The 19,709-nt window shown below is 39.8% G+C and overlaps 1 protein-coding gene across 1 annotated transcript in view; it reads left to right on the top strand.

Annotated features, from left to right (window-relative positions):
- The window catches only part of LOC124593751 (A-kinase anchor protein 9-like), a 505,072-nt gene that overhangs the window by 470,199 nt on the left and 15,164 nt on the right, over positions 1 to 19,709 (top strand). The window contains exons 47-48 of the mRNA XM_047132086.1: positions 1,163 to 1,309; positions 6,747 to 6,905. Of these exons, the coding sequence (XP_046988042.1) occupies positions 1,163 to 1,309; positions 6,747 to 6,905 (306 nt within the window). The remainder of the gene's footprint in view (positions 1 to 1,162; positions 1,310 to 6,746; positions 6,906 to 19,709) is intronic.

Genomic DNA, 19,709 nt, shown 5'->3' with positions numbered 1-19,709 from the left:
CAGTTTCAGTTCCTGTCTCATTCACTTGTGATTGGACACTAACTTCGATGCCACTAACAGCCTTCACATATTACCAGAATTTCTTTGGGTTTTGTGAAACATCATTTGACAATATTCTGCTACAGTGGTCATTGAAGGCATCATGCATTGCTCTATTGACAGCCAGATGCATTTCATTCAGCATTCTACTGAGAATTTTCCAACTTCAGCTGGTGTCAGTTTTGCTTTATCCAAGGCAAGTTATTTAATGATGTTTATCAACCAATCCACATAGTGAATAACACCCTCACAAATAAGCAATTCCATTAATGATAGACACTGCTGGTACCTTCGGTCTCATGTGACAGACTGAAATGTTTGGATGAAATATGATAGCTTCAAATACTCTTTGCACTGCAGAATAGCTTCCATAGCTACTCCAGACAGGATGGTAGAGTGGTGTGCAGGAAATCACAAAATTATAAAGAAAATCACTGAAAGATATCTGCAGCTATCCCACTGGTCCCATCTAGGGATTTAGCCTTCTTGGATTAATCAACACAGAGATACACACCTGTGGCATTGTTTCATAAACAGCTGCTTAAATTTGCCAGGAAGTGTAAAAACAGCATATAATCTACCACATAGTAAAACTATTTTTTTCTGGAACGAGTCTCTAGGTTGTGGCTAAGTCATTTCCTCATATATCCTTTCTTCTAGAACCACTAGTACAGCAACATATGGAGGAGAGCTTCTGTGAAGTTTGGATACCTGGAGAGAGATACTGACAGAGTTGAATCTGTGGAAGCAAGTCATTCCTGTATAGCTTAGTTGGTAAGAGCATTGTCCACAAAAGGCAAAGTTCTGAGTTGAAGCTGTGGCCAAGACACAGGTTTCATCAGCCACAAAGTTGTCAGATGCAGTTCGCCCATGACTAGTTACTGCTGTGACTATGTCTTTATTTTTCATTTACACTGATTTTTTTACTGTTCTTTTAGCTTTTATACTGTAGTCCATAGGGCTGTATAAAATTTTAATACCTTCTCCCAGACACTGAATAAAAAGGCAAAAAAGGAAAACCAACAAAAATGGGAAAAGCAATATATGTTTTCATTTTTACTTTCAGTTCAGTGCTTTGGGTTCTACTCTTTATTTTGTTGTTTTTAAATGCATTTGCTTGCAGAGTGTGAACACTATACTGGAGAAACACGTGAGTGATAATGCAGACCTTACTCAAAGACTTACCTGTCTTTTAGAGGAGCGACAACAGTTGCAGGGTCAGATCAATGACATGCAAGTTCAGTTACAGAAGATTAAGTCACAATTGAAGGTAAGAGTTCTGCATACTGTGCTAAACAGCCTTGTGCAGTCAATTTAGTATGTTCTTTCCTCAATCAAATAAACTTATAAAGGCTCCAATCAGTCATTCTATTTTGTGCTTTTCTCCTCATTTTTGATAACTTTGACTTGTTTCTCTTTAATAGGTCTTCTAGACCTCTTCTTTCTTTTCTTTATCAATTTTTTTCAGTATATTTGCCAAAAATCGTTATATCTAAATAAAGGTTGAACAAGACTTTTTTAAAAAAATAGTTGCGATAAGTGTTTTTCACTCATTGAATTCATTCAGAACATCTTCATTTAATTTTCTTTCTGTCCAGCTTGTTCTTATTAGCCTTCTCTAAAACCACATTTCAGTTATTTCTAATAATTTTGAATAGTGTCCAGCTTTCATGGCCACTCAAGAGTAGACTTCAAATGACAATCTTTTTTTTCCTTTTCTGTAAAAAAATCACTTAGTCATTAATAGGTCCTCCTTCATTAAAAGCATTGCCATGCAGTGAATAAGAATTTTGGTTGCCCTAACTCCAGATGTCTTCACAGTGCAAATGTCCATAACTCTCTTGATGAAAACATTAAACACAAATGATAACAAAGAGTATCCTAATCCTGTCCCATTTTGTAAATTTAGCATTATTACTCCCCATTAATGTCTATCCTCATATTTTGGTTTCTCCATAAGCTTAATATTGTTTTCCTATGTTTCTAATGTAAGTGTGTCTTATTTGAAGATCATGAAGAATTGCATCCAACTTGTGCATTCAAATGACTTATGGAAATTAGCAAAGGCTTTCTGATTAATGGAGTTGGATGCATGGGACCACTTGTGGAGGTGGGTGTTGGGCAGCAGCTAAGACGATTGAGATGGGGTTGAAGGATGTGTTGTAAGGAAAAAAGACAGATCCCATCAATGTAATTAAGAGAAGATGGTATTGAGTGCTGTTTTGAAACAACCATCTTACACTCAGCAATACATTCTAACATTAGATGGTTGACTTTTTGCTGTGCCACAGTTGGGCCCTGACCATTCATTCGGGTTGTAAAGTCTTCATATTGCCCACAGTTAGTTTACAGTTCCTGAGGGTATTTTTGTTCTGTCATTACACCTACAAGAAAATGCATGTTGTTTTGCTTTATTGAGACAAAGCATCATCAGTGTGGTATGTAATTAAAGATATTTACAATTTGATTTGTTTTTAAGATTGAAAAAAAGTTCATTAACAGTTAAAACCAACAAATTGTTAAAGAACTGTTTTCAATCACAAAAACAATTCAAATTGTAAATATCTTTAATTACAGACCACTGATGATGCTTTACCTCAGTAAAGTGAAACGCATCTGGTGAAAAAAAGAAACACATTTTCTTGTAGCGACGGAAAGAAAATACCCACGGGAGTTGAGGTTGTAGTGAAATGGTACTGTAAATTTACTCAAATCATAATACATAAGCTTTAACAGCTGTGTACAGAACACTGGCTTTTGCCTACAGTGATGTCTACTACTACTGTGTCTACAAAATAATTTCTGCAGGGCAAACACACTTTGAAATTAATCTCGTCACTAACAAAGCTTAAGATTTTCCTAACAGCAGCTGGAGTGATGATGGCCAACATTATCTTACTGACTGTAAGGGTGGACATTCTGTAACTGTACAGAATGAAACATGAAAGAAGTCATCTCACAGTATGTATGATGTAATTTAGAATCTCCTTGACACAAAATGAGATGCAAATAACAACTCACTGAACACTGCTGTGCAACACTAACTAGCAATGCAGTCAGATCTCACAGCACAGCTAAACCACATCATCTTGGATGCAAAAAGTAGAAAGAGAAGAAATGTACTTGCAAACAGAAGCAGATCAGCATACTATTCTACCTTCAGACACAGACATAAAAATCTTTCCATATAGGTATAGTAATCATTGCAATTACTGATCATAGCTTCATTGCAGTTGTGCAACTGGCCATCAAGTGTCTTATGGAAAATAATTTTAATAAGCTTCTCAGTGCAGTGCTCCATGAAATTATATTTAATCAAAATGTGTTTGAAACAAGAACAATGCTGGTATTTGCAGACTTATTCCTATGATTCATTAATTGCCATAATTGTTACTTAATGGCTCAGCAGAGAGGAACTGAATTTAATTAAGGAGGACATAAGTATCAAGATTGTTTCTCATTTCAGCGCACAATGAAAACTAGTCAAACCCCTGGTGTAGATGATGTTGGTGGAATTGTTCCAGTCTGGGGTAATATTGGATAATGAGGGAAGTGTTCCTTTGCAGTTGTTCCATTCCATGGGGAGGGGAGGGGAGGGGGGGGGGGGGTTGGAGAGTTAGGTGTGTGTGTGTGTGTGTGTGTGTGTGTGTGTGTGTGTGTGTGTGTGTGTGTGTTTGCGTGCATGATGCGTGCGTGCGTCCTCTCACATATGACATGGTACATTGTTGGTGTACTCAGTTTAGAGGGCATTGCCGTCTGTGAAGACCTCAGTGAGACCTTTAGCAAATATTTTTGTGGTTACTTGCTGTAGCTGTCACAGACCTGAAGAACTAGCCCTGTACAAATTAGTCTTCTTTACCAGTTTCGGTCTTAGCTACAATCATCTGGTAGATAAGCATTTTGTCTTTTCATTAGATTGAAAGTCCTCAAAGATAAAATATATTTATCTATACACACATAATACACCATGATTGTGGACAGCATTAAGGCCTCACAAGAATTCTTTCCCATTACAGAGAGATCCTACCCATCAGAGGTAGGGCTACATGTGAAAGTAGTCATGCATAGAACAGTTCTGCTATAATTACTGCACAGCCTTTTCTGCGAACATGACCACCAAGCAATTCTTCACCCAAATGAATTACCACTGACTAATTGTGGCTGAAAGAATAGCTGACCACCAAGTGGAAACACTTGCCTCAGATACAATGTATTCAGTTTCCATGGCTGCTTCGCAACCTTAGCCATTTCACTCTCCCTCCCTGCCGCCTCACCCCACAGCCCTATTTCCCTGCCCCTCCCTCGTCACTCTCCCTAATACCTCCTCCTATGTGTTGCATAGATGGGAATGTTTCTTGTAACACATCCCTCAATCCTCATTTCCTCAGTCGAAACTACATGCTGTCTCAAATCAACCTCCGTGGCTGTCTCTATGCCTTTCACTTCATTCCATTAAGACACATCCACACTGTTGCTTAAGTACAAAAGCAAAGCAAGTTACTAAATATGTGGTTCAATGAAAGATCAAATACAGTACATGTTTATAGCCTGCATAACTATAAAGGATTTCACAATGGATTTGTTGTATAAACTTGTCGGTGCACTGGTTGTTTTAATTCTTGTGTTCATCAGGAAAACAACTTAGCATTGTCAGAGAATTGGAATCACACAGATGTAAAGATGTTGTAATGACCACAGCGACTTGTGATTGCATTGGCACCGACAATGAAATTTTTTATTCACAGCAGCTTTGTTTCCTTCATGACATATAACATGGGACATACTCCTGTACTCACACTCTCACATACACTAAGGTTTCATATTTTTGTCTGGGCCATATAGTGCTAGAATTAACTTCAAAAATAAATAAAATACACCTACCATCCCTATTATTTCCTTCACTCTGTCACTTCTCCTCCACCGCTCCCAATCAGTCTTCCACTCCACTTCATTCTTCATTGTGTGTCACAAGCAGCATCCCCTGCCTAGTATAATACTCAGATTGGTATACTTATTTTGAAAAATACTCTGACTGGCAAAAAAAGTTAAGTACCCAGGCAGGGAGGAAGAAAGAAAATGAAATGTCATGGGTTGGGAGGGTATGTGATGTTATTTTAGTGAGCTATCAGGGTATTTTGCTGGCTACAGGAGTACCTCAACACCGTGTAGACAATTCATAGAGACATGTGCCACATGTGGACAAGTATTATCCCATTGAAAAAAGTCACCACAATACTGTTGCATGGGAGGTAACACATGAGGCTGCAGAACGTCCACGACATACTGTTGTGCTGTCATATTTCACTCAATCACTACGAGCCATGACCTGAAGTCATATCTGATGGTTTCCCACACCGTGATACTGTGAGTAACACTGCTGTGCATCTCCAAAACATTGGAAGAATGAAACCCCTTGTGACATCATTGCCATTCTCATCAACGATGGTCGTTAGTCATAGTGCAGAACAACAATTCATCAGCAGTCCCTGCTTCCTGGTCGTGGCATCACTCCAAACACAGTTATTTGTGTTGTGATGTTAACGGCAGCCTGTACATGGGACGGTAATTCCCCAATCCAGCTAGCTGCTGCTACTCTGTGACCATGGTGTGGGATGACACAGAATTTTCAAGGCGGCCATTATTTTTCTCAAATCGCAAGTTCAGGTGTGAAATGATTACGATGCACTTGGTGCACAGTATGGCACACCTCCCTTGTGGTGGTCAGATGTGGCCGACTGAAACTTTGACAATGAGTATGTGTGCCCTCATGTTCCCATGCAGTCCAACATCAGACCACAGTCACATCTGAAAGCCTTACAAATCTGGTTTTTGCACAGGCTGCTGCACCAGAACAATGTAGTTTTATCTGTCTGAATGCTTATTTATTATGGTATCTCCTCCTTTTATGTAATTTGAGGGTTGTGTTTCTTATTACCATGGCATATTCCTCTTAAAACTCAAGCAGACACTGTCCTCTGTTATTACTTTTTCCTTGTCCAATCTCTTTGCTCTTCTCTTTTTGGGGTCACTGTGCCACATACAGCATTGGAATCTCTCATTATAATTGTTCTTACTGTTTGTCAGTTTTATTACCTCTTCTATAGTTTCATACCCTGGCCTAAAATGTCATTGTCATTATTCTTCATAACAATTTTGAGTTCTTATTTTGCTGCTGTTAGCACTGACCTTATGTGTTGCTGTTCCCATCCCTTTCTTCATATCAGGATGCTTTCTATGAATTTTGAACTGAGCCATCTATCATGTCCCTACCAGATATTGGTTTCTGTTTCTGTTTTGTGTGATCAGTAATGTCTAAATTATTCTCTGTACTCTCCATGGTTGCAATACCTATTAAATAATATGATGGGATTCTGTCGCATTCCACATCACAACATTACTTTCATTCAAATCATTCTGATCATTCTTAAATAGTCACTCACAATCCAGATCAACAGATATGTCTGTATTGTGCACAATGCTGATTCCACCATCAAATAGAAAACTACTACTTTTTTTTCTGCCCTTGAGATTGTCATCTGCTTCCATCATTAAAGTCTTTTTCTGTAACTCTCAAAAGGGCACTTAATGAGTTTTGTTTTGTAAGATGAGTTACTGTTTTAATAACATTCAAAGGATTTTCTGTCATATTATGCTTGTGGGTGTTTTGTATGTTGTAATTGTTTAATTATGTATGTCATTTTCACTAGGTGAGTGATGCAGAGAAGAGAAACTCAGATGCAAAGCTGGTTGCTGAGAGAGCTGCATGGACTCAAGAGCGTGCTACGTTACAACTGGCACTTTCTCAGGCAAAGGCAGAGTCTGAGATGCCTGTGGGAGCTGAAGCAGTGAAAGATACTGAGCAGCGAGTAAGTATTACACTTGAGATATAACCACATTGTTTCTCTGTGAGGCTCAGTAATAAAATTTTAATTATTTCCTCAAAGAAAAAAAAGTCAAATCCTGGCCAGGAGATGCGATTGATATTCACCCTTGAATGTGACGTATTTTTCCCAGTGATGGGTGACTCTGCATGTTCCACCCTTTTGTCATTCTTAAAATGTCTGTCACACAGTGGTTTCTTCATTTGAGAAAAGAGGAAGAAGTCACTGGGTTGTCTGGTACTGAAGAAGCTAGGCAATGTCATGGCACCAAAATACCCCTCAGACATCACCCTGCAACTAATATTCTCCCATTACCTCATCAGAAAATTTCAGTAGCGTGCTCCCATGACAGTTTCCTCATTATGATCATGATCTGATAGCACCAAACAATGTCAACCCAAATTCACAAGTATTGGTGGTTGAGTCTTCACCTTTTTTGGCAGTGGTGTATCCACGTTTCCCTTGCTTGTTTCGCTCCTTTGTCTAAAGGTCACAGCGATGCACCCAGCACTCCGTCCATGCTGTTTATGTGGCTAAAGAAGTTATTTTGGTTGGCCTGACAGATTCATGAGCTATTTGAATGGATGTGAGCAATCAACAGAATCGAGTTCCTTAAGTGCAGAATGTGGAGCAAGTTGTTGAAAACTGATATATGACTGATGTTCATTTTTCCACTATTGCCTCAATTGTGATATGTCGGTCTTTGAATACCTGGGTGTTCTATTCCTCTTGCAATTCCCATTTTTTTACAAATAGATGGTATCCCACTTTGTACTTCGTCATTCGGACTTGTTTGACCTCATTGGATGGTGTGCATTGCGTAAACACTTTACCACATGATGGTGCATTGTTGCTGTAAGCGTCTGTGTGCTCATTCTGGATTGTTGCACCTTTGTTCCTCTTCAAATGCAGAAAATGTATTACCACACAATACTCAATATCATCAGTGGTCTGTGCCGTTTTGTTTTGGATCCTCTAGTAGCGTGCTACGGTACTGTGATGTGGAGATTACACTGTGTACTAGGACATGAAACCTGTAAAGAAACAAAAAATTAATCGTGTATTTTTGTTTTTTCAAAGTGACAATTAAAACTTTGACTAACCCGAGTAGTTTGTTTGCATGACTGGTAATTAGATCTCATAATTAAAGAAAACAGCCTCCATATAAACAGCTACCAGTTTCTTGATGTTTGACACTGAATTTTGCACCCTGTGCTCTGTTTTCAGATGATGCTTTAATTGCTCTCCTGCACCTATTTATATTAAGACAGGTGGTGCAGTAGTTGAGACATTGAATCATCCTTTGGAAGAAGTACCATCCAAATCAGAGAAAATACTAGGTGCAAAAGTTCATTTGATCAATTCAATCAGTCACAATGTTTCCTTACATTCTTATCGCACGACAACAACTGTTTCTTGTAAAATTTGAAGGTTATGGAAACTTAACATATCAGATGCTGGAAAATAGACACCAATTATTCCACAAAGGCACCTTAACAAAGTTTCAAGAACTAGTGAGGACCCTAGGAACTTTCTTCGGCTCCCTATATATGTCTCACATAAGGTTTGCAAAGACAAGATTAGGCTAGTTACAGTGCACAAAGAGGCATTTCAGCAGTTGTCCTTCGTATGCTAAGTTTACAAATGGAACAGAAAGGAATCCTAATGTGTGGTGCTATGGAAAGTGCCATCTGCCGTGCACAACACAGTGGGGTGAAGAGCATGGCTGTAAATGCGCAAGTAGCTGTTTACAGTTTCTTTCATTATGTAATTACTGATATTGACGTATAATTCACTGTAATAGTCATTGACATTGTAACTGATTTTTTCACCATAGACTCTTACAATCTTTTTTTCTCTTTGATGTCTTTCACGCCCACAACAAACTAGGACAAAACAGTACTCAGTATAAACTTGTTCAAAAACACATTATGAGGATCCATGTATGGTGATTGGCTAAATTTGAATGTGATGCATGTTTATTCAGTGAAGATCCCAATTGTTGGTCCTACTTGGTGCTCCTCTGTCCAAAACTCTCAGTCCTGCCATGTGACTGGACACCTGTCTACTACAGTTGCTGCCTGACGGAACCAGAGAATATCTCTGAACATAGTTAAGAGAATTTGTATCTCGAATAGCCCATTCTTGGATGCTTATCACAAAGTCTCACCCTCTTGACACCTGCAACACAGCATAGTACATAAAGCAGTGCATCGCACTGCAAGACATTCTCTCCAACCAGCAAGTGCCCATACGCCAACGTTCAAGCTCCCGCCCATCACAGCTGGTGCGCTCACAAGAAGACTGAATCCTGCCTTGGCCATTTTCCCAAGAGAGGTGTTTATCTGTTTCATGCCTCATGGTGTCAGATTTGTGTTGGTTCTGGCATACACTGAGCAGCTAGTTACCTTTCATATGCACCATCTCCAACAGTGTTTGTGCAGTCTGGATTTCAAGCTCCCAAGAGATATGTTATGGTCTTAAAACATTTGTTGATAGCATGAGCTGCTGAGTTAGTGATTTTATTCTGTCTTCATACTCATGTTGGATCGTGTGTAAAGCATTTACTTTCTGGGCAAATCACTACTAAGAACACAAATTTTACAGTGCCTCATGGTGCCACTCCTTTCTTTAACAATCACCCTATTACCAAGTGACATTAATACTGTGCCTCATGGTTTCAGGAACAGCTAAGAACTATTAATTCTTGAGATTATTTCAGTGCTCCTTATAATAGTTTAGTTTGTACAATAAACTAGTTTGTTTGTGTTAACTTGTTGTGAACATTACTCATTGTGCAAGTGCATAAAACACCTGTTCCCAAGTCCTCAATTTCAGCTGATTTTATGTGGGTTATTAAATTAGGTAGGGGCCAACGTACCCAAAGTGCCACTGTCTATGATGAATCAGTGGCTCCTCATGCAGTTCTAAAACAAATTACTGTGCTAATATGGGCATTGAATGTTGTTTATTTTTATTTGACTTTGAATTTGGAACTTTGTAATGTCAGTGCAACAGCTGTTCTGATGTTTATCAAGAATGACTATTCTGTAAGTTTATTTGGTTTGTGTCTATTGTAGCAACAGCTATATTGTTTTAGAATACTTGTTCTCTTTATTATTCGCTATATTTTGTGACTCCATTATTTAACATCTGCTTGTCTCACTTTTTCAATTATTATTGTTATTATTATTATTATTATTATTATTATTATTATTATATTTGAAATTGGCATACTCAGAACCATGTGAAATTGCTGATTTCTGGGTGTTCCAGTATTTCTTCATTCTTGCTCTCTGTTGTTCTCTTTTCTCATCTGTCCATGTCCTTCCTGAATTCATTTCAGTTTTCTTCTGAAAACCCCCTAATTTTTTGTACCTTTTTTCCTAAATTCATGTCTGTTTTCAATGTCTGTATCTGTTATTCCCAAATCCCGTAGGTCTATGTTAACTTCTATAAACTACAAAATGGGGTTTCGGATTTCTGTCAAATAAGTTGAGTATTTCTTTGTCAACCTCTTGTTATCCATTCTTTTTAACTGGCAATAAAGTGTAATCCTCCACTTTATGATTGTATCTATTACCGTATTTAGTTGAATCTAAGCCGCACTTTTTTCCCGATTTTTGTAATCCAAAAAACCGCCTGCGGCTTAGAATCGAGTGCAAAGCAACGGGAAGTTCTGAAAAATGTTGGTAGGTGCCGCTACAACTATAACTTCTGCTGTCGAATATATGTAGCGCTACACAGGTATGCTTTGTAGGCCCAAAGATAAATACTTTCGCCAAAACCTCTGCGTCAGTAAATAAATTTAAGAAAGGTGGAAGACAAGCTTTTTTTTTCTCCGCCCCGAGTTTCGACCACTGCATTTTCATACATTATCCAACGAAGTAAATACAAATTCCGTATTGTTCATCTTCGAATGTAGCAGAATTTCAATGTACTACGAAAATCCGACTGCCAAGACTGTTTAGGATGTTTGTAAATATGGCCAACTCTACGTTCTGAATTTTTTCCTACCAGTGAGAAGAGTTGGTTGCTAATAGGAACCTGATGAAATGTGATTCACATGCAGTATTCTCTTCACCATAATAAATAATCGAATATAAACATTTTGCCATGTATTCTTTCGCGTTTGCTGCTATCTCATTTAAATCCTGCCTAATAAACTATGAAACTAGAGTGAGACAACAGCAAACGCGGAAGAATATACGTATCGTGTCATGTTTATATTCGTATTATTCTTATGCCTAATGTGATACAGTCAGAAATGAAGTATGGCAACTGAACAGATTTTTAAATCTAAGATGACTCTAATTTCTGTGCAGAATTTCATGTACTACAGAAGCGGCCGCAAAGATTTTCAAACGGAGAAAAATTTTCGCCGAACTCTCGTTCAGAACATGTTCTGAAATACGCAGTCTATTATTTGGTTCTTGTTGATCATTATCAAAGAAAGCAGCAGTGTAAGTAACAACAAATAGCAGTCTCTTGCCATTGTTTCGCTAATTAGACGATTCCCCTCTCTCTTTTTTTTTTTTTAAGTGTAAGCGGCGGTAGCGCGCACAAAAGCAAGCTGTGCCGCGAGCGGCGACAGGCCGTAAACACGCACTGTCAGAATGCGACAAACAATGCATGACATTACAGTAATGCATTTTCAGCTTAGGATGACGTGAACACCTATAACAAAGAAAACGGCAGTTATCAGATCAAAGCAAAATAAGCAATCGATTCAAACCAGACAGAGCACGTGAAAAAGGAATGGTACTCGCATAAATACGGACGGAGCGCCTGACGCATAGCAATGGCTACCTGGTAAAGCTTAACTGCTAAGCTTACGACTCGAACCAAACTACTGTCACTGTATCGTCATTCATTCAATTGTGTCTCATATTACAATGGACCAACTTTGTTTCGATTTGGAGGTGCGGCCTAAAACTTTTCTCTCCCCTTGAATTTCGAGTCGCAAATTTCAGGTGCGGCTTAGGTTGGGAATTTTTTTTTTTTTCCTTTATTTCGAGTCTCATTTTTCAGGTGCGGCTTAGATTCGAGTGCGGCTTAGATTCGAGTAAATACGGTATATTCTCAGGTTTTTTTTATCTCCATACACCTCCTCATTGGTTGCTTCTCAGTTTCCTAAATCCATTTTGCATACTTTGAATTCAGAATTTTTCAGATTATTCTTCTTTCTTTCTTTTCAAATCATTGAACTGTTTGGCTGTGTTTATGGCAAGGCATTTTGAGGTATAAAGGCACCTGGTTTTTTTAGTCACCACATTGTAATGCTTCAATTGTGTATTAATAGATAAGGATTTGTGTGTTCTTTGATAAGTGGAATGCCGTTTTCATTTTTATGGCTCTATTTATGTTAGCTGCTTTGTCCTGAGCATTGGTTAGATTACTTCTCCCAAATGTTATAATTAGAAACTTACTTTTTTTCTGTGCTGTGATTCCATAAATTTTTGTTCACCTTGAACATTGGTTATGTATATGGCTTTTTCAAACAAAATTTGTAATCCAGTTTTTTCTGCTACCTCATGGACAGTGTTCATCAGTTTTGTTACGCCTTGTAGGTTTGCTGTTAAGATTGCTAAATCATCAGCAGAAGCTAACCAGTCAGTTTCCAAGTTCTCTCTCTTTTCCAAGTTTCACTTTATTTATTCCCGCTTCTTTTGTTATTTTTCTCCATTTTTGTACGACATTCTTCAAAATGCAATTGAATTATAATGGAGGCAGTCCATCACCCCACCTCTCACATGTTTTAATTTTGAAATGTTTTGTTATTTCACTTAGTTTGCTTAATTATTGCCATTGTTCATCTCCCCTCCCCCTTCCCCACCCCTGGGGGCTCACAACTCTTTAGTGGGTTTGTACTTGGTTACTACAGGGCCCCAGCCTTTGCTGCATTACTTCTTTTCCGTGCTGCACGCTTATACTTCCACTACCCCTTTCCCCTTCTACCTCTCCAGCAGATAGTTTTCAGTTCTGACCCTGCTTGGACGTGGTTTATGATTTGGCCTTGAGTTTCCATTTCTGACATATTCTACAACTTTTCATTAAGTAAACACATGGTCCCCATTGTGGGGTTTAACCTGCCACCAATTTTCAAAATTCTCCAGAATTGCGGATTGTGCAGGGAAGGTCGCCCAGTGGAGTGTGTGCTTCACTTTTGTGCCTCTCCATCTATGCACCCGTCCCTTTAAAGCTGTAATACACCCAAAATCCAGCATGGTAGCCGTCCCGTTATGGGAGGGGGGAGGGGGGGGGTGTTCATCAAGTACCTGCATTGTTGTAGGCTCCTGACCACACAGAGATCACACAGTTGGTGCCTGAGCTGAAAACTCCCCATGTAGACCAAGGAGTATGTGCCCTTTGTGACTGGGGCATGGGAACTTCGAGCAACAGATCATTGGCCAGGTAGCTATTGCTGAGGCTTGGTGGTGCCCATGGGAAGAGGCCCCATTCACTGTCAGTGGAACCATGGCAGATCACCCACAAATGAAGAAGATGAACTTTTCTCCCGCTGATGGGCATAAGACCCTGCAGTCTCTATGAAAGGACAGTCCTGTTTCAATTCAGAGAGATAGGGCCCTACAATGTTCCCTTCCCTCACTATCCTGTGGGAGGAATGTAGGCCTAAGTGGCAAGCGGAGCAATACTCCCCACAGTACTTGTTTTGTGCAGGGGCTGATGGTGAATCCTTCTGGCTCACAAAGCCCCTGTTCTTTATGGAGAACCTAGAAGACAAGTTCAGGGAAGTGGCATCCATCACTAAAATGAAAAGTGGGTCATTTTTGATCAAAACAGCATCTCCTGCCCAGTCATGGGCACTGCTCGCTTCTAACAAGCTGGGTAACATACCAATGACTGTTACTCCCCATAACAATCTAAATTTAGTCCAGGGCAGCATTTTCCATAGTCTTAAAATCTGATGATGAGCTATGCGCCAACTTGGAGTGACGGGGTGTATATTATGTCCATCGTGTACATTGGGGGCCAAAGGACCACAGGGTTGCTACTGGTGCCCTCATTTGTCCTTCGAGGGCAATTCATTGCCTGAAAAGATAAAGGTGATGGAATACCACTGTAAAGTGAAACAATATGTCCCCCACTCCTCCCCCTTCCCCATGCGATATAGAGATTGTGGATGAACGCAGCATGCAGATGCTCCCTGCACATCTCCCCCATCTGTGTCAGCTGAGGAAAGGGCTCTTTTCCCTGCTCATGAAATTGCACTGTTTGCCATAAAGAAAAGAAAACACAAGAATATGAGACACTGGACAAACTCAGTTACTAAGAGTCCAAAATGTACGAGCGGTTGCACCCAGTGTGTCAAACAATGTCATATGCTACACCTACGATGACATTAATCATCATCTTTATCTAAAAGTGATTCAGAGAAGCCCTTGCAATTGTAAAAATCCTCTAGGGAGAGCAAAGACAAGAAAAGGTCCTCCAAGAAGGACATTCCAGTGGCCCGCATGCCAATAGATCCCACCTGTTCCATCCCTGTGTCTGAGGCGGAGATTCCAGCAGCCCCGTTCACACCACACAACGGAATGTGGAACCTATGTATATTGATGCCACAACCCCTCAACCAGTGGCAGCAGGTGACCCTGAGGCACATCATGCTCCCTTGGTCCCTTAATGGCCTAACTGTACATCGATAACATTATTCTCCAGTGGAACTGTAGCAGTTTTTTCCACCACCTGTATGAGCTTCGACATCTTTTAAGCACTTCACCTGCTTTCTGCATTGCCCTTCAGGAGACTTGGTTTCTGGCAATGCAGACCCCAGCCCTTCATGGATACTGGGAATATTATAAAAATCACGCTGCCTATGACAGGGTTCCAGGCGGAGTTTACATATATGTTCTAGACACTCCGTTTGCATTGGTTTCTCAGCTCCCGGCACCTTTCCTAATGTAGGGTGATTTCAACGCCCATAGCCCTTTGTGGGGTATGAACCATGGTAATTGACCATGGTAAAGACCTAAAAAATTTACTTTCACAACTTGACCTTTCACTCTTGAATACTGGTACCTCCACACATTTCAACGTGGCACAAGGAACTTCCTTGGACATTGACCTTTCCATTTGCAGCCCTTGTCTTCTTCCATCCATCAACTGGGGGGTCCACAATGACCTGTGTGGTAGCAACCATTTCCCGAACTTCCTGTCCTTCCTACAGTATCACTCCACTGGATGCCTGCCCATGGGCTCTCAACAGTGCTGACTGGGATGCTTTCACCTCTCTTGCCTTCCTGCTGCATAGAGATATCAATGAGGCAGTCCAGAACACAATCACATCCATTCTTTCAGCAGCTGATTTAGCGATCCCATGTTCCTCAGGCCCACCCTGACAGAAGACAGTACCTTCGCTGTCCTTAGAAATCGCAGCAGAGGCCATTTGAGATTATAGGCAGGCTCTCCAACACCATAAGTAGCGCCCATCGATGGAGCACCTCATTGCTTTTGAGTGACTCTGTGCCTGACACCTAATAAAAAGATGGAAGCAAGAATGCTAAGAATGGTACTTTTTGACCATCGGACCATGTAACTCTTTTTCACAGGTTTGGATTAAGATCAGATGTCTGTATGGATACCAGACGTCTGCAGTTGTACCTGGTATTACCATGAATGGCGCTGTCTACACATACTAAAATGTAGACTTTCACAGCCGGAAATGTCATGTCCATTATAATTATCCGGGCTGTTATGCCGTGGTTGGTTGATGAATTCTGTGTCAATTCCCAATGTTTCATCCCCGTCTATGGAGGACATCTTCAAGGGGGTCTGTAGCTCAATGGAAGGTCCAACATACCCACTGGCTCACTGCTGACTGACAGGTCTGTGGCTCAATGGAAGGTCCAACACACCCACTGGCTCGCTACTGACTGTCAGTCAGTAGTGAGCCAGTGGGTATGTTGGACCTTCCATCGAGCTACAGGCCCCCTTGAAGATGTCCTCCGCAGATGGGACACAATGTTGGGAATTGGCACAGAATTCATCAACCGACCACTTCATAACAGCCCAGATAATTATAATGGACATGCTGTCTACACAGACCCTGTCACCAGATATTTTGCTCTGCAATATGCTCAAGCCTCAGTCTGAGAATTATCAACCTGTCTTTCATGTCCTAAAACAATGGTTGGAGTGAAAGCAATCATCTTCTACTACACGCCACCCGGAGTCATGTAATGCTCCATTCAGTGAGTGGGAATTCATCAGTGTCCTAGGCTATTGCTCTGATACAGCCCCATGGCCAGACTGCATCCACAACCAAATGATCAAGCACCTACTGGTGGAGTTCTGTATAAGTTGCTTTAACGCATGGTGATCCAGTGCTGGTTTGGCTGCTTGAGTCTTGCGGTCTTCTGGCTCCGTTCCAGGGTGGTTTTCGCCAGTGCTGTTCCACTACTGATTATCTTGTTTACCTGGAATCTGGCCATCCAAACAGCTTTTGCCAGACGTTATAACCTTTATAGCCACCTTCTTCGATGTGCAAAAGGCTTACGACACCACAAGGCATCGCCGTATCCTTGCTACTTTAACACGACTGGGGTCTCCAGAGTCCGCTCCCAGTTTTCACCCAGAAGTTCCTACCACACCGTATGTTCCAGGTTTGAGTTGGTGCTTCCCACTGTAGACTATGCTACTGTTCCCCTGCACCCTTGTTGGAAAAAACGCAGTTTGCATCAGATCATATGAATTTAGGAGATTTACCAACCATTATATACAAAATTAGTATTGAAGTCACCACATATAACTACTGTCTGGTACTTCCTACAAAGTGAATCAAGAGAACCCTCTCTAGTTTGAGCAGAAATGCTCTGAAGTCAGAGTTAGGAGACCTATAAACAACAACAATTAGAAGTTTAGTTTCACTAAATTCAACTAACACTGCACAAGTTTCAAATATCTGTTCAGTGCAGTGTCGTGATACATCTATGGACTCATATTGAATACTGTTTTTTACGTACATAGTCACTACCCCACCTACAAGGAACTCCTTGAGAAACAGCCAGCTAGTCTGTAGCCTGGTAAAGGAAACCTGTGAATTATCAAATTATTTAAGTGGTGCTCTGATATACCAATAATTTCTGAGTCAACATCTATTAACAGTTTACTGACTTCATCTCTAATACCTCTTATATTTTGATGAAGTATTCGAATTACTTACCTACTTGAAAACATTACATCCTCTAAAGGTGAGCCCTTAGTTAGAGGAACTTCCTTTAAGCAGGTATACCTATCAGCTGACTTCAGTCTAAAAAAGGTGCAGCTCTAACACCAACTAATACAGGTATTTTTACATGGGTGACACCACCACCACCACCACCACCACCACCACCCACTACACTGTCACCTATAAGCTTAGCCAGCCTCCCGTTCCCATACCTATTGAGGTGCAGGCCATGCCTAGTGAAACCCCATCTACTGATAGACCCAACTGGCACCACTGAGATGTGAACCAAGCCCTCTGCCACCAGTGCCCTCCCTAGTCCCACGTTAACGCTCCTAACAGCTGCATTAAGGTGAGGCCGATCATGACGCTGAAACACTTGCACGAAATGCACATTAGTGCCACCAGTTTGAGTAGCTATCTTAACCAAGTCACCACCGACATCATATTCCCTGTCCCTATCGAGACTGTTCCCTGCTCCACCCACTATCACTATACCTGATCCTCCTTCGTAAAATTCTTACATAACTACCCTATGCTTACAGTCACCTGAGCCAACCCTGCACTAGGTTTGACAATGCTGGTGACCTGGTACTCACTCCCCAACACTTCCTGCAACTGCTGACCCACTACTCTACCATGGGAACTACCTAGCAGCAGAACCTTCTTTCTGCTAGACTTTGCAACTAACCTAGGCCTCCTAATTGCTGAGGACTGCTGCAAGTTCCCTACATATACAGCTACATGAGGCTGCATCACTGCACCAACTGTGTCTTCTGTGAACATTTGATTATTATTAATAGTAATAACAATAACCCAGAATAAATTGTCACTCTGCAGCAAAGCGTGCGCCGAATTGAAATTTCCTAGCAGATTCAAACAGTATGCTGGACTGAGATTTGAATCTGGGATCTTTGCCTTTCACAGGCAAGTGCTATAACGACTGGGCTATTCAAGCATGAGTCTAGATCTGCCCCCTCAAAGCTTTACTTCCACCAAAACCTGATTCTATGGTCAGTATTTCCATAGCTTCTCCCTACCCTAAAAATGGGGATAAAAGAGGAAACTAATGTGTGTTTGTGACAGACTGAGTGAATGAATGAACAACAGTTCCAGTAGTTAGAGAAATTGTATACATTTCAGAGAGAACCACAGTTGGCCATGTATATCTCAAGCTATATCTTCTTTTGGTTTATTTATTTCTTCCTGTTCCCTCATCCATCTGTAAAATGCCTTCATTAATTTATTCAATTCTTTCTTCAGTTTCATGATTATTTCACTCTAATTTGTTACAATTTTTTGCACTTTGTGAGCTTCAAAGAATGTTCGTGAACTTTCCTCGCTATCTTTGTGATAAAACGACTTTCAGTGCTTGTTTAGTAATTTTCCCTCTTTTTGCTCACACTCTTTCCACAACATAATTTTTGCTTTTTTGCCATTTCTTTCACTTTAGTCCTTTGTTTAATATACATTTTTAGCCTTTTACATCACTAAATTTCAGGTAGTTCTCCAAAAAATAATTATTCTCCTTTCTAATATCTTATTTGAAAAATCATGTTTTATCTATCTTCTTTTGTCCTTTTTCTAACTTAATTCTTTAACATACAGTATTTGGCTTGCTGTCTTCTACTTTCTCTAATGATGCCTTATAGTTTTAATGTCTTTGGTAAGAAAACAGCTACTTGAAGAAAAAAAAGTAAATTGAGAGAGCACAACCGTTATTTATATTTAAGCAACATTCAAGAAATGGACAGGTTAGTAATAAGAAGCAGAAGACCATTAAAAGATGTAAGAATTTTTAAAATTGGTCTTGTCAGAAAAGTACTTGTTAAGACCCACATTTGCAGTTACTATTTGACATAAGATAAGGCTTCTTTATTCAAAACTTAGGTTGTGATAATATTATTTACTCATATAAAATATGATTTTGGCTCTCTTAGACTGTCAAAAAGTAACAAATTTATAAAAGCATAGAAAGGGTGAAGTATGCTGCCATAAAAGTCTGTGGCCGCTTACTAAATAACCTCAAAAGTCTGACAGATAGCTAACCAACATTTAAAAACAAATTTTAAAGAATTTTTGAATGACAAGTCATCCTTCTCAGTAGACGAATTTTTAGATATAAATTAGTAATCTTAAACAAAAAATTGTCATATTCATGATGTATGGAACAAATATTAATTTAATCTAAAGAAAAATGTGAAAAAATGATAAATGGTGATTGATGTTGTTCCTTCTGTATAAGGCAATTTGGAAAAAATATCTGATGTCCATTTTCTAAGAACCAAATAATATTGTTTTTCTTAAAAATGAAACTCCTCCAGCTGTACTTATAGGCCCTGTATAACACACCATACATGAAACAAACAATGTGAGACATCAGTAGTCTGTGAGCTATTGTACAAAATGAATATATTATAAACATATTATATAAAGGATGACTTCATTAAAAGTAGTTACATTTCGTTCATTTTGATTAAGATGCAATTTACCTTGACATTAGCAATTTATATGGTACAAACAAGTACAGACGAGGTTATATATACATGGTTATTTCCATCACAGATCAATACCAGACATTTGAATAAAATGGGGGTATATAT

The sequence above is a fragment of the Schistocerca americana genome, chromosome 2 (genome assembly GCF_021461395.2).
Source record: "Schistocerca americana isolate TAMUIC-IGC-003095 chromosome 2, iqSchAmer2.1, whole genome shotgun sequence".
NCBI classification, from domain to species: Eukaryota; Metazoa; Arthropoda; class Insecta; order Orthoptera; family Acrididae; genus Schistocerca; species Schistocerca americana.
Note: the sequence above shows the minus strand (reverse complement) of the source record. Positions and strands in the feature narration are given on the sequence as shown.